The sequence below is a fragment of the Antennarius striatus genome, chromosome 6 (assembly GCF_040054535.1).
Source record: "Antennarius striatus isolate MH-2024 chromosome 6, ASM4005453v1, whole genome shotgun sequence".
Taxonomy (NCBI): domain Eukaryota; kingdom Metazoa; phylum Chordata; class Actinopteri; order Lophiiformes; family Antennariidae; genus Antennarius; species Antennarius striatus.
In genome coordinates this window covers 9,723,757-9,736,333 of record NC_090781.1, presented here as the reverse complement: position 1 = coordinate 9,736,333, position 12,577 = coordinate 9,723,757, and the positions used below count along the sequence as shown (strand labels likewise).

At 41.8% G+C, this 12,577-nt stretch overlaps 1 protein-coding gene across 1 annotated transcript; it reads left to right on the top strand.

Moving 5' to 3' along the window:
- Positions 1–3,275: 3,275 nt before the first annotated feature.
- olfcr1 (olfactory receptor C family, r1) lies at positions 3,276–7,126 on the top strand. Its single transcript, XM_068317585.1, has 7 exons — positions 3,276–3,384; positions 3,625–3,716; positions 5,097–5,306; positions 5,413–5,536; positions 6,021–6,214; positions 6,315–6,596; positions 6,704–7,126. Exons 1-7 carry the CDS (start codon positions 3,276–3,278, stop codon positions 7,124–7,126), a joined length of 1,434 nt encoding a protein of 477 aa, XP_068173686.1.
- The last annotated feature ends 5,451 nt before the right edge of the window (positions 7,127–12,577 follow it).

Here is a 12,577-nt window from a genome sequence, read left to right as displayed (position 1 = left end):
GATGGATGGATGGATGAACTACAATGCAAACTTTAACAGTATAAAAAAATAAAATACTTCTACTACAACAACTGGTTCAGAACCAAAGTCATGAGAGTCAAACCAAAAAAAGCAGCAATGTAACGTAATGTTATTTCAGGCATTAACGTTTGTTTAACACTTTAATGTACATGGTTCACAATAAATTGGAGATTATGAGAGACTCATTTTTGGGGTAATAAATATTACACTAATGAAAATGGTGTTTCTTCTCATTCACTATAAAACTTTTATTTATGTCATTACAATTCAGACCAAATGGGAAAGCAGTCACATAAATAACAATGTCAATAACATATTGTGAACCTTGTATTTTTATCTGATTACTTTAGTAATAGAATTAATCAATAGATTAATCAATTACTTGGGTAATGGATAGCTGTAGCCCTTAGTAAAACAAGATTTTTTCCAACTGGGTGAACATATAACCATTGAACCAATCCTCCTAAAATTGATACCCAATTACATTGTGAAAAACAGATACTACCCTGGGTCTTGTTGATTTTTTGGATGAAAAGACTGCCAGAGTACATTGTCTCTGTGTCCAGAGGATGCAGCAGGCCAGTGGCCAGGTAGGGGGAGGGGCTAAGAGTGTGCCTGAGTCACTAAGGCCCCGTCCACACTGTGCTGGAACTTTTTGAAAATGCAACAACAACGCAGATATCCGGAACGAAAACACAACTTATTGAAAACGCTGGCCTTGGTGGATTTTTTTTAAAATGCTGGGTATGCGTTGTCATGTGGACGGTGTATCCACAACTTTTTAAAAACGCTGACGTGACGAAAACCTCTGTGACGTCATATTTATGGGCCTGTGTGTTGTGACAACCAAACACGGAGGATTCCTATTGGATAAAATTTGACTCAATACTGCCATCACATGGTTTGGCATCCTTATAGCCGTCTTCGAAAAAGCACTGATGCGTTTAATTGTGGACGGAGATTTTTTTGAAAACGCTGTCGTGTGGACGCGTTTTTAAAAAAATCCGCCATCGTGTGGACGGGGGCCTTACGGGGCGGGCAGCAGTGGCTCAGACATCGGCGGTTCGAATCCCACTCCAGCCAGACATCCTTGGAGTGTGAGCTGACAGTGGGAGGTGCCAGCTCACCTCCAGGCCACTGCCAAGGCGCCCTTGAGCAAGGTGCCGTCCCCCCCACAAGCTGCTCATTTGGGGCACACCCAGAAGTCGCGACCCTTCACTCTGCATCCCCATGTACTAACAATTGTACTAACCGCATGCCTACAGGCCCCTAGTGTGTTGTGTTTGTTCAGGGGCCTGTACACAACTGTGTATGCATGGTTTGACATACAGTATACTGTATACGCATGTAAAGAGTGTAAAGATAATTTCCCCGTAGGTGATCAATAAAGTTGACTTTCTAACTTTTCTTTCTTTCTTAGTCAGGCAGAGACTCAGAGAGTAGCAGGGGGCTCTGGTCAAGAGAGAGAGGGGGGTGCGCTATTTGCACAGAGAAGCGGCGCTTTGAGGAAATTTGTGGAGGAGCAAAGTATCGATTCCAGGACAATAGTATCGATCCGATCCAAGTACTTGCTTAGTGTCGATAATACTTATATTTGGATCGATCCGCCCACCCCTAAACAACGATACATTCAGGGTTGAGTTGTTACAAGTGGGGTATCTGTGAATGCTTCAGAAATTATCTGCTTCATGCTCCCCCTTTTGTGTTATATACTAACAAGATTTCACTCATATGTATTGACAACAGCGAAGCCAAATGTCATGGCACAATGTACGAAGCCTGGGTTATAAGATTTTAATTTCACCATAAAACACAGGACAGGGAAGTCTAACGCAGATGCAAAATCTATTCCCTGTTAATTTTGAGAGTTACATGGTCTTGCACCCAGTCTATCAGGAAGCATTCAGCATTACAGAACAAGACATTTTAAAACAACACATAACGCTAAGTTTAAAGTTTTTGTAATGGAAAAGAGCAGACTTGAAATCCGGAATGATGGATCAATGTTAGAAATACACCTTTTGCTTTTGCTTTGCCATATGTCAGTAAAAGAAAACCAAACAGATGTGTATGCTAGGGGTTGAACAGCACATCCATACAGACAAAATATTTTGCCATCTGGTGTTGGTTAGTGTTTGTATCAAGTCTCTAATGAATAATGACACATTTGGGCTGAGCTGAACAGAGAAGAGCAATAAATACTGTTGTTTTGATAAGGACAAGGTTTTCTACCACTACACAGAGGAGTAATTGTCAGTTTTCCTTCTTACAAAAAGCTTTTGATACATACTATAAATACTCATATCAACGCTTGACTTTCTCAAAAGTAGAGGAGGGATATGTTTTTGTAAGACACAATGCTCAGAGTTGATTTTTTTGTTGTGTGATGGTGACTTTATACTCAAATGAAACATGCCATCTGTCCTGCAGGTAGGTAAATGTTATGAGGACATAACAGTATATTTAAATTTAATGTATGTCTTTGGTAAAAGGAATTTGTGGATGGTGATTGTGAGGTGCTTTGTCCAAATGTTATTAATTCATTTTAAAGTTTGATGAAACAGCTGTGCATGAATTGTGTTTATAGCTCTTGTCAGTTGGAGATATTTTGTTATCCAAATGTTTATGTATTTTTAGACAAGAACAGTTGAATATTTATCTTTATTACTTTGGTTCTACATTTAGTGGCTCTCCATAGCACTCCAAGCAATACTTTTCAGTGTCCTGGGTACACAAACAGGACTGAGAGTTGTTCAGTCTGTACCATGCTCCCGGTGGGGTGGATGGAGCAATAACAGTCTTTCCCAGGATGGCGATGTGGTTATCGGTGGACTTTTTCAGTTGCATTACATACCTACAACTGTAGACCAAGGCTTCACCAAGCCACCATATTATAAACCTTGCACTGGGTAAATATTATCACAGTATGGAGATCATGTTGTATTTACGATAGGATAATTCTTGTGTTTTTATTTTTTTCATCTGCCTATCCATAAACGTGTGTTTCTGTCTACTTTATTTTTATATATTGCTTATCTTTTAAATCTAGATTTTTGAACACAATCAATTTCAATAATAAGGCCATCTACGGTGTTAATGCTATACACTGTATATCTTTGAAACTATTTGAAAAAGAAATTGCATATCTCAATTTCCTTTTGATTCAGTCAATATCACTTCATATATATTTACCATTATACTCATATCTCATCATTTTCAGTTTTGAGGCTGGTGGATTAAAAAATGCATATGCAATGGCATTTGCGGTTGAAGAAATCAATCGCAACAGCACCCTGCTGCCAGGCGTGAAACTGGGTTACCATATACTTGATAGCTGTGACAGATACCCCTGGTCTCTTCAAAGTGCTCTATCACTGGTCGGAGGACACTCACAAAGCTGTAGCTTATTAACATCTATTTTGCCTTCAAAATATGATAAACAACCTAGAAAGACATCTGGTATGACTTCACACATACACACTCTGTCTCTCTCTCTCTGTCTGTGTATGTATGTATATATATATATATATATATATATATATATATATATATATATATAGGGAGAGATTGATCGATCAGATAATCAGTTGTTGTTATTGGCAGGTGATTATCCCATTCCTTTGCTCATTGGTGATGGTTCATCTACATCAAGCATAATCCTGTCCCATATTCTAAGTTCTGTCTCTGTTCCAATTGTGAGTTTTCCCAGAACATATAGTTCTTTGTTTTACTTGTATTATAACATTTTTACAAATATATATTTTGATTCAGAATATATCATTACGTATTGTGTTTGTAATGTTACAAAAATAATTCCCTGTCTCAGATCAGCTACTTGGCTTCCTGCCCCTGTCTTAGTGACAAGAAAAAATTCCCTAATTTCTTCAGGACAATCCCCAGTGATGCTTACCAGGCCAGGGTCATGGCGCAACTGGCCACACACTATAAATGGAGTTGGATGGGAGCAATAATTGAAAACAGTGATTATGGTCACTTGGCAATACAGGTTAATACTTTTTGATAATATATTGCAAATTACCTGAAAAACTGCAATGCACCTCCTTCATGTATGAGACCCAAAAACAAAAATATGTTCCGATATTTTGTGATTGTTTGACATTTCAGGCATTTCAGGAAGAGATTTGGGGTAAAGAGGTGTGTTTGAATTTCATTGAAGCTGTCAAAAGAGAAAATATTGTGAGTGACGCAAGACGTGTAGCCCTCACAATTCAATCTTCAACTGTAAGGGTGATTCTCATTTTTTGCTGGTATACAGATGTAAGGGAAATTTTCCAGGAACTTGTTAAGATAAATGTGAGCAACTCCAACGGAAAATTATACTGTATAGACAAAGTAATTCATTATCAAGCATTAGAGATCAATGTTGTCTTGATGTCTCTTGATATTGTTTGTTTTGCCTTACTCTAGGTTACTGACAGACAGTTTTTGGCCAGTGAGGCTTGGAGCACAAGTGATGATCTACTCAAAGATGTTGCCATCTCTAAAGTGGCAAATGGTGTTCTTGGAGTGGCCATTAAGAGTTCAACAATGGTTGGGTTTGAAAAGTATCTCAGAAGTTTACACCCAGTTCATCAACCTGACAATAAATTCTTACAAGAACTCTGGGAAAAACAGTTTGGATGCAGTTCCTCTCTGTCAAACATTTCATCTACCTTTGGTGCCAAAGAATTAATGAAGAAGGTTCTACCACTCTGCAGTGGGACAGAGTCTCTGAAGGAAGTGCAGCACCCATTTACCGACACCACTCATCTAAGGGTTGCATATAATGTCTACCTCGCAGTTTATGCTGCAGCCCACGCCCTTCATAGCTGTCTCTCCTGCCCTGATATAGACCAGCTTCTGGGAAAGAACAGATTTACTTGTGCCTCTCCAAAACACATCCAACTCACAGAGGTTAATACTAATATCATGAGTCATGATATCCCCAAGACTGACAGTTCTGAAAGATTTTATGAAGATATATGTATATATGATGTGATATATGATACAGTATTATGATATATTACATTCTTTTAATAATTTATGAAATATTTCACCAAATCTGATGCTTCCAGCTATTGCTGCACTTGAACCGAGTGAACGTCACCACACCACAAGGAGATATGTTTTATTTCCAAGGCTCTGACATTCCAGCAAAGTATGACCTTGTAAACTGGCAGATGAACTCTAAAGGGCAACTTAATCTCATATTGATTGGTCGTGTGGATGGTTTTGACCTTCAAATTAACGAATCAGCAATTCAGTGGAGCAGTGGATCCAAACAGGTAATTATTAAGGAAGATTGTTGATTGAGACTGAAAATTTGGAAGATATTTTAGATTTAATTCTAAATGCATTATTCATTTCAAAATACTGTTTTACTTTCTTCAGGTGCCATTTTCAGTGTGCAGTGAAATCTGCCCTCCAGGTACCTGGAAGGTTCCCAGAAAAGGAGAACCTCTATGCTGCTTTGACTGTGTCCCATGTGCTAAAGGGGAGATTAGCAACAAAGCCGGTAAAAAACAGAACAAACTCATTTTTTTTTAATTTTTAATTTTATATACTGGTTTGATCCCCAAAGGGAAATTAAGACAGCACACTCTAGCTACTGATTACAAACGCATGCATACATGTGAGTACAGGCCCCTGTATCACACACACACACACAAGGGGGCCTGTAGGCATGCAGGGGAGGTAGAGTGGCAGGCAGCTCCTTCTTGGTGCGCCTCAAATGAGCAATTTTTTTGTAAAGGGGACGGCACCTTGCTCAAGGGTGCCTCGGCAGTGCTCCGGAGATGAGCTGACACCTCCCACTGTCAGCTCACCTCCGGGTATATTTTGGGGGGGGCGGGAGCGGGAATCGAACCGCCGATCTTGAATCATAGGACGACCTGCTCTACCGCCAGCTTTACCACTGAGCCACTGCCGCCCCTCATATCTGAAGATATTGTTCTTCCTTTTAATTTTCCTTCTCGGTGTCCTGGCCTCAACCCTTCCAGGTTCCCTTCACTGTGAGCGTTGTCCTGCTGAGTTCTGGTCCAATTTTGACCAAACTGCCTGTATCCCTCGTCAGCTGGACTTCCTCTCCTTTAATGAAACTTTGGGCATTACTCTGACTACAGCTGCTGTGTCTGGAGCTGTAGTGACAACAGCTGTGTTTGTGGTGTTTCTTTACTATCGTCAGACTCCAATGGTAAAACAAAGTTACAGTATTCTTTTTGTGCATTGACAGTTTTCTCTCATTGATCTCTCATAAATTTACAACGTGATTTAAATGCGTAAATCTTTCACAGGTACGAGCCAACAATTCAGAACTGAGCTTTTTGCTTCTTCTTTCACTGAAGCTCTGCTTTCTGTGCTCACTGGTGTTCATTGGTCGTCCATCAGTCTGGTCATGTCGGTTTCAGCAGGCAGCTTTTGGGATCAGCTTTGTCCTTTGTATTTCCTGTCTCCTTGTCAAAACACTAGTAGTTCTTGCTGTTTTCCGCTCAGCTCAGCCTGGTGCTGGAAGATTGATGAAGTGGTTTGGTCCAGGCATACAGAGAGGAAGTGTCTTTCTTTTTACCTCTATACAGGTACGAATGATTTGCTTTTTAAATTAAAACAACAATCTGTTATTGCATTCACTATTTTAACAACAATATTGAATTAAAACACTAAAATCCATTTACTTTGTCTTTAGGTTATCATCTGTACTCTATGGCTGTCCCTCAGTCCACCAGTGCCTGAACGTGATGTGGGGTTAGAAGGGTCAAAGGTCACATTGATGTGTGTAATGGCGTCTGTGCTGGGATTTTCTCTGGTCCTTGGGTACATTGGCCTGCTGGCCTGTACCTGCCTCCTTTTGGCCTTCCTCGCAAGGAAACTCCCCGACAACTTCAACGAGGCCAAACTGATCACCTTCAGCATGCTGATATTCTGTGCTGTCTGGGTGACATTTGTCCCTGCTTACGCTAGCTCTCCAGGGAAATATGTTGTAGCTGTGGAAATATTTGCGATCCTGGCCTCTAGCTATGGTTTACTTCTCTGCATTTTCACCCCAAAATGTTTCATAATTCTTTGGAGACCTGAAAGAAACACCAAGAAACACGTGATGGGCAGATAGGTTTTCTTAGCTCTGTATCATGCATGTGTTTTTATGATGATAAATAAAGTCTGTTCTTATCACTTAAATAATGATCATTCATTATGATAAATATGATGAAATCAATATTTCATAATATTATTACTAGCACATTCATTTAACTTCCATTATAGTTATTCTGGAGAGATAATAAAGCTTGCATATCAGTTGGGCGGCAGTGGCTCAGCAGTAGAGCGGACATCTTATGATCAGACATTGCCTGGAAATTGGCAGATCAATTCCTGCTCCATCCAGACATCCTCAGAATGTGAGCTGACTGTGGGAGGTGTCAGTACACCTCCCGTCCACTGCTGAGGTACCCTTAAGCAAGGCACCGTCCACTTACAAGCTGCTCAATTGGGCGCCTAACTGAAACTACTGCCCTTCACTCTGCCTCCCCATGTACTGTTAGTTGTGTGCTTACTAATTGCATGCTCGCAGGTCCCTTGTGTGTGTTGTTTTTCAGGGGCCTGCTTATGATTGTATCTACCACAAAGATATGTACAGTATATGTATGGAGTGTTAAAAGTAATTTCCCTTAGGAGATTAATAAAGTTGATCTTCTTCTTCTCTATTGGTTATTGTTTTTTCTCTGTACTTCAGTCAAGATCTTTCACTTTTTCACGGCGCAATTTCAGTTTTTATATTTATTGCTCTGTATGATTATTTAAAATATATAAAACACCATTCACAAAGTTTTACCGTAGTTCAGTTTTATAAAAAAGGCAAACACGGCATTTCAGTTTGACAAGGATCCCATTGGTGACGATACTGCATTAATCAATTCAGATGTCCCGTCATATCCAGATAGTTCTTTATGATCAGTGCTGTTTCACGTACCAATCCATCACACACGTCAATGACCTAATCCATCCTCACATTTGCAGCAGAAAAAATTGGAATCATGCTTTCACATCCCAGCAGATATTGTGTTGTGTTGCAATCAGTTTTGTTTTCTTTGCAAATGATAGTTTATATTGAATGTGGGAGAAGCTCAGTGTGCCTCTCCTTGAAATGGCTTATTCCATGGAAATAAACCTGTCAGAATCATCAGTGATGATTTTCACAGAATTGCAGGTGAATGATGTAGATATCTGATAAATTTATTTTCAGTCATATTCTTTTAATGACACTGTGGTGCAACCTCAGATTTGGATTAGTAACTTAAATTTTGTTTGGGATTGCCCAATGTAATTGGCTGCATAGATGGCACCCACATTCCCATCAAGACTCTCTCACATAATGAGGCTGATAATGTGAATAAGAACTCCATGCACAGCATAAATGTGCCGATACATGTAGATTGACTACTGTTTCAAAATGTTATAGACTGCATCATTCATTCATCTTCCTACCCGCTTCATCCGCTTGCGCGAGTCACGGGGAGCTGTGGCCTATCCCAGTCGTCATAGGGCGTGAGGCGGGGCAAACTCCCAGTGCGTCGCCAGTGCAACGTAGAGCTACACAGAAACATACAAACATTCACACACACTCACTCCTACGGGCAATTATGGAATGGCCAAGTAACCTGAACTGTATGTTTTTGGAGGTGGGAGGAAGCCGGATAACCCGAAGAGAACCCACGCAGACACGGGAAGAACATGTAAACTCCGCACAGAGTGGGATTCAAACCCGGAACCGCCTTGTCGTGCGGCAACAGCGCTACCCACTGCGCCTCCTGCCACCCAGATTGCATCATATATAACCTAATATCTGTCGAGAGCATATGTGATGATGCAAAGTGGTCTGGATCGGTTCATGACTCACAGATATACTGTTTGCTGAATCTTACCTGAGCAACAGACTGTAACATGGTCAGTAACATAAAGATTTTCACAATAATTCACTTGTCTCCAATGTTTAATCACTCTAATGAATTCACTATACATTGCTGGGGAGTCGATGTTTTTTTGCTGGGGCACAGGGGTTACTGTTATGCCCAGTCTAGCAGTGCCTGAGTCATAACACGAACAGGCCCCATCGTCCCCAAGTCCCAAAGAGCCACCAGACAAATGGTTAAATTATATAAGGAAAATCATAGTTTTTATTTACAAGAACTAAATCTTCTTTTCGTTTTGGCTTTTCCCTTCAGCCATCTTCTCACTTTTCCCTGCAGTCAATGACAGGCTGAAGTCTGGAACGCAGAGACATCACCAGAAGCTGGGTTTCGTTCCTGGTGATGTTCTGCCAGATCTCTACTGCAACTGTCTTCAGTTCCTGCTTGTTCTTGGGGCAATTTCCCTTCAGTTTTCTCTTCAGCAAGTAAAATGCATGCTCAATTGGATTCAGGTCAGGTGATTGACTTGGCCATTCCATAACATTCTACATTTTTGCCTTAAAACACTCTTTGGTTGCTTTCGCATAATGTTTCAGATCATTGTCCATCTGCACTGTGAAGCACCGTCCAATGAGTTCTGAAGCATTTGGTTGTACATGAGCAGATGATATTGCCCAAAACACTTCAGAATTCATCTTGCTGCTTTTGTCATCAGTCACATCATCAATAAATACAAGGGAACCAATTCCATTGGCAGCCATACATGCCCACACCATAACACTACCACCACCATCTTTCACTGATGAGGTGGAATGTTTTGGAGCATGGGCAGTTCTTTTCCTTCCCCATACTCTTTTCTTCCATCGTTCTGGTAGACGTTGATCTTTGTCTCATTCGTCCATAGGATGTTGTTCCAGAGCTGTATCGGCTTTTTAGATGGTTTTTTTTGGCAAACTCCAATCTGGTCTTCCTGTTTTTGAGCTTACCAGTGGTTTACATCTTGTGCTGAAGCCTCTGTATTCAGTCTGGTGAAGTCTTCTCTTGATTGTTGACTTTGACACAGAGACGCCTACTTCCTGGAGAGTGTTCTTGATCTGACCAACTATTGTTAAGGGGTTTGTTTTCACCAGGGAAAGAATTCTTCTGTCGTCCACCACAGTTTTGTGCGGTCTTCTGGTGTTGCTGAGCTCACCGGTGCATTCTTTCTTTTTAAGAATGTTCCAAAAAGTTGATTTGGCCACACCTAATATTTTTGCTATGTCTCTGATGGGTTTGTTTTGCTTTTTCAGCCTAATGATGGCTTACTTAAGACCTAAGGCCCCGATCTTCAGCTCCACACTAAATCGAGCCAATCCAGGGCCCCAACCGTCCTGGATAGAGGGGGTGCGCCGTGGACGCAAGAAGGATTCGGGTGGGATTCTTCCACACACACCCCTAGGTCTCTCTAACCGCTACACAATCCTGCTGGATGAGGCTCCGGTCCATCCCGACGATGCCCCTGAAGTCCCGACTCCTCCTGGTTCGTACTCCACTCCAGCTGCAGCTCCACCCGGCGCCGCCGCGCCGTCTCCACCTGCGGCCCCCGAACCTTCTCCGCCTGCTGCCGCCGAACCTTCTCTATTTGCGGCCAGCGTCGGTCCGGTGGCCAGTGTTGGTCGGTCTGCTCATCACTCCTCCACAGGGAGGGACCACTGTAGGATGCTGAGGGAGGCTGTTATCGGGCGCTCAGGGGGTCTTCCACGGGCGTCGTCGCCTCGGGCTTCCTCGTCTCCGCACTCCTGCCCATCTGTGCACACCGGTCCTGTCCCAACACAGGCGGAGGTGACGGAACGCCCTCTGTCCGCTCAAGGCAGCCCATCAGCACCTTCTCCACATCCTCCCTTCCCCTCATACACACTAATTATTGGCGACTCCATCACCAGGAACATCCGCTTCATAAACGCCATCACACACTGTCTCCCTGGTGCCACCGTCCCCGACGTCCTGGATAAACTCCTGTCTCTCCTGCCCTCACTCCCGAGCTCTGTTAAAAGACTTGTGGTGCATGTGGGGACTAACGATACAAACAGCCGGGAGTCAGAGTGCACCAAAAACAATTTTAACCTGCTCTTCGATGTTTTAAAGGACTGTGGAAAATCTGTTTTTATTTCAGGGCCAACAGCAACTCTCGGTCGAAGAGCCAGCTGCTTTAGTCGACTCCTCAGCCTTCACACTTGGCTTCAGGCCGCCAGCAGGAAGTACAACTTTGCTTTTATTGACAATTTTAACTTGTTCTGGGAACTTTCCTCTCTTTTTAACAGTGACGGAAAACATCCCAACAAACAGGGTAGCCGAATGCTGTCGGCTAACTTGCAGCATGCAGTACAATCCCTCCCATGTGACTGACTGTTTACACCTGTCACACGCCCCTCTTCTTCTTCTACTACTGCACAACACACTGATTCCCACGACGGCTCCCCCCACTGGTCACTCCGGTCATCACACTCAGCTCCCATAAACAAAACTGACACACCCACTGTCATACCCACCATCATTTCCAATCATAGACCCACTGCAACACGTTCATCATCACACCCCTCCACTGCAAACCACAACAATTTAATTCATATCCCTCGGCAACCTCTGGTACCCCCTGCCTCTAATTTTAATCTTAATCCTGTAAATTTTGGCCTTTTAAATATCAGATCCTTAAATAGTAAATCCTTTTTATGCCATGATTTTATTACTTAACAAATTATATAACAAATTGGACTTTTTATTATTATAGAGACATGGCTATCTGAGGGAGACTGCGGCCCTCTCATTGAAGCAACCCCCCCTAATTTTACACATCTCCATCAACCCTGGCTGACAGGTAGGGGAGGGGGAGTTGCTGTTATTTACAGGAAGATTTTTAAATGCACTCCCATTCCACAGAGCAATTTTACCTCATTTGAACCTCTTGGCTTTATAATATATTCTAAATACCCAGTGCTAATCTTAATAATCTACAGACCGCCCAGGCCAAACAATGTTTTTATCCAAGAGTTTGCCGAGTTAGTATCTGGTTTTATAACAAAGTATGATAAAGTTCTCATTTTAGGTGATTTTAACACACCTGTGTGTTGCCCTTCTCAAACTTTTATTACTGGTTTTATGGACACTTTTAAATCCTTTAAACTCACTCAGGCTGTACAGGAACCCACCCACTCAAAAGGTCACATCCTTGACCTGATACTTCATCACGGTCTCAGCCCTGACAACCTGGTAACAAAGGATATCTGTGTGTCTGACCATAAAGCAGTTTTCTTTAATGTAATTTTATTCCAATCGTGTTCTAATCACAGCATACCTGTCCATTTTTAACTCTATGTCTACCAGCCAGTTTTCTGAGCTTTTTACTGTTGCTTCTTTAATTGCTTTTGATCCATTTTAACTCAGAGGAGTTGGTCTCCCTCTTTAACCAAATCTGTCACACTGTCCTGGACTCGGTTGCCCCCTACAAAACTAAAAAACCAAATGGTGCACTGCAACCTTGGCTGAATGATTCTATCCAGGAACTGAAGAGAAACTGTAGGAGAAAAGAACGGAAATGGAAGAAGACAGGCTTGCATGTAATTTATGAAATTTGGAAAGAATCAATGAAGAAATATCAAGAAACAGTTAAAGAGGCAAGA

What these genes read in the sequence shown, in the direction of transcription:
- olfcr1 (XM_068317585.1), top strand. Translation starts at nt 3,276, where the DNA reads ATGGCATTTGCGGTTGAAGAAATCAATCGCAACAGCACCCTGCTGCCA. An exon ending in GGAGATTAGCAACAAAGCCG is followed by an intron (nt 5,537 to 6,020) that starts GTAAAAAACAGA and finishes CAACCCTTCCAG; the next exon opens with GTTCCCTTCACTGTGAGCGT. An exon ending in TTCTTTTTACCTCTATACAG is followed by an intron (nt 6,597 to 6,703) that starts GTACGAATGATT and finishes CTTTGTCTTTAG; the next exon opens with GTTATCATCTGTACTCTATG.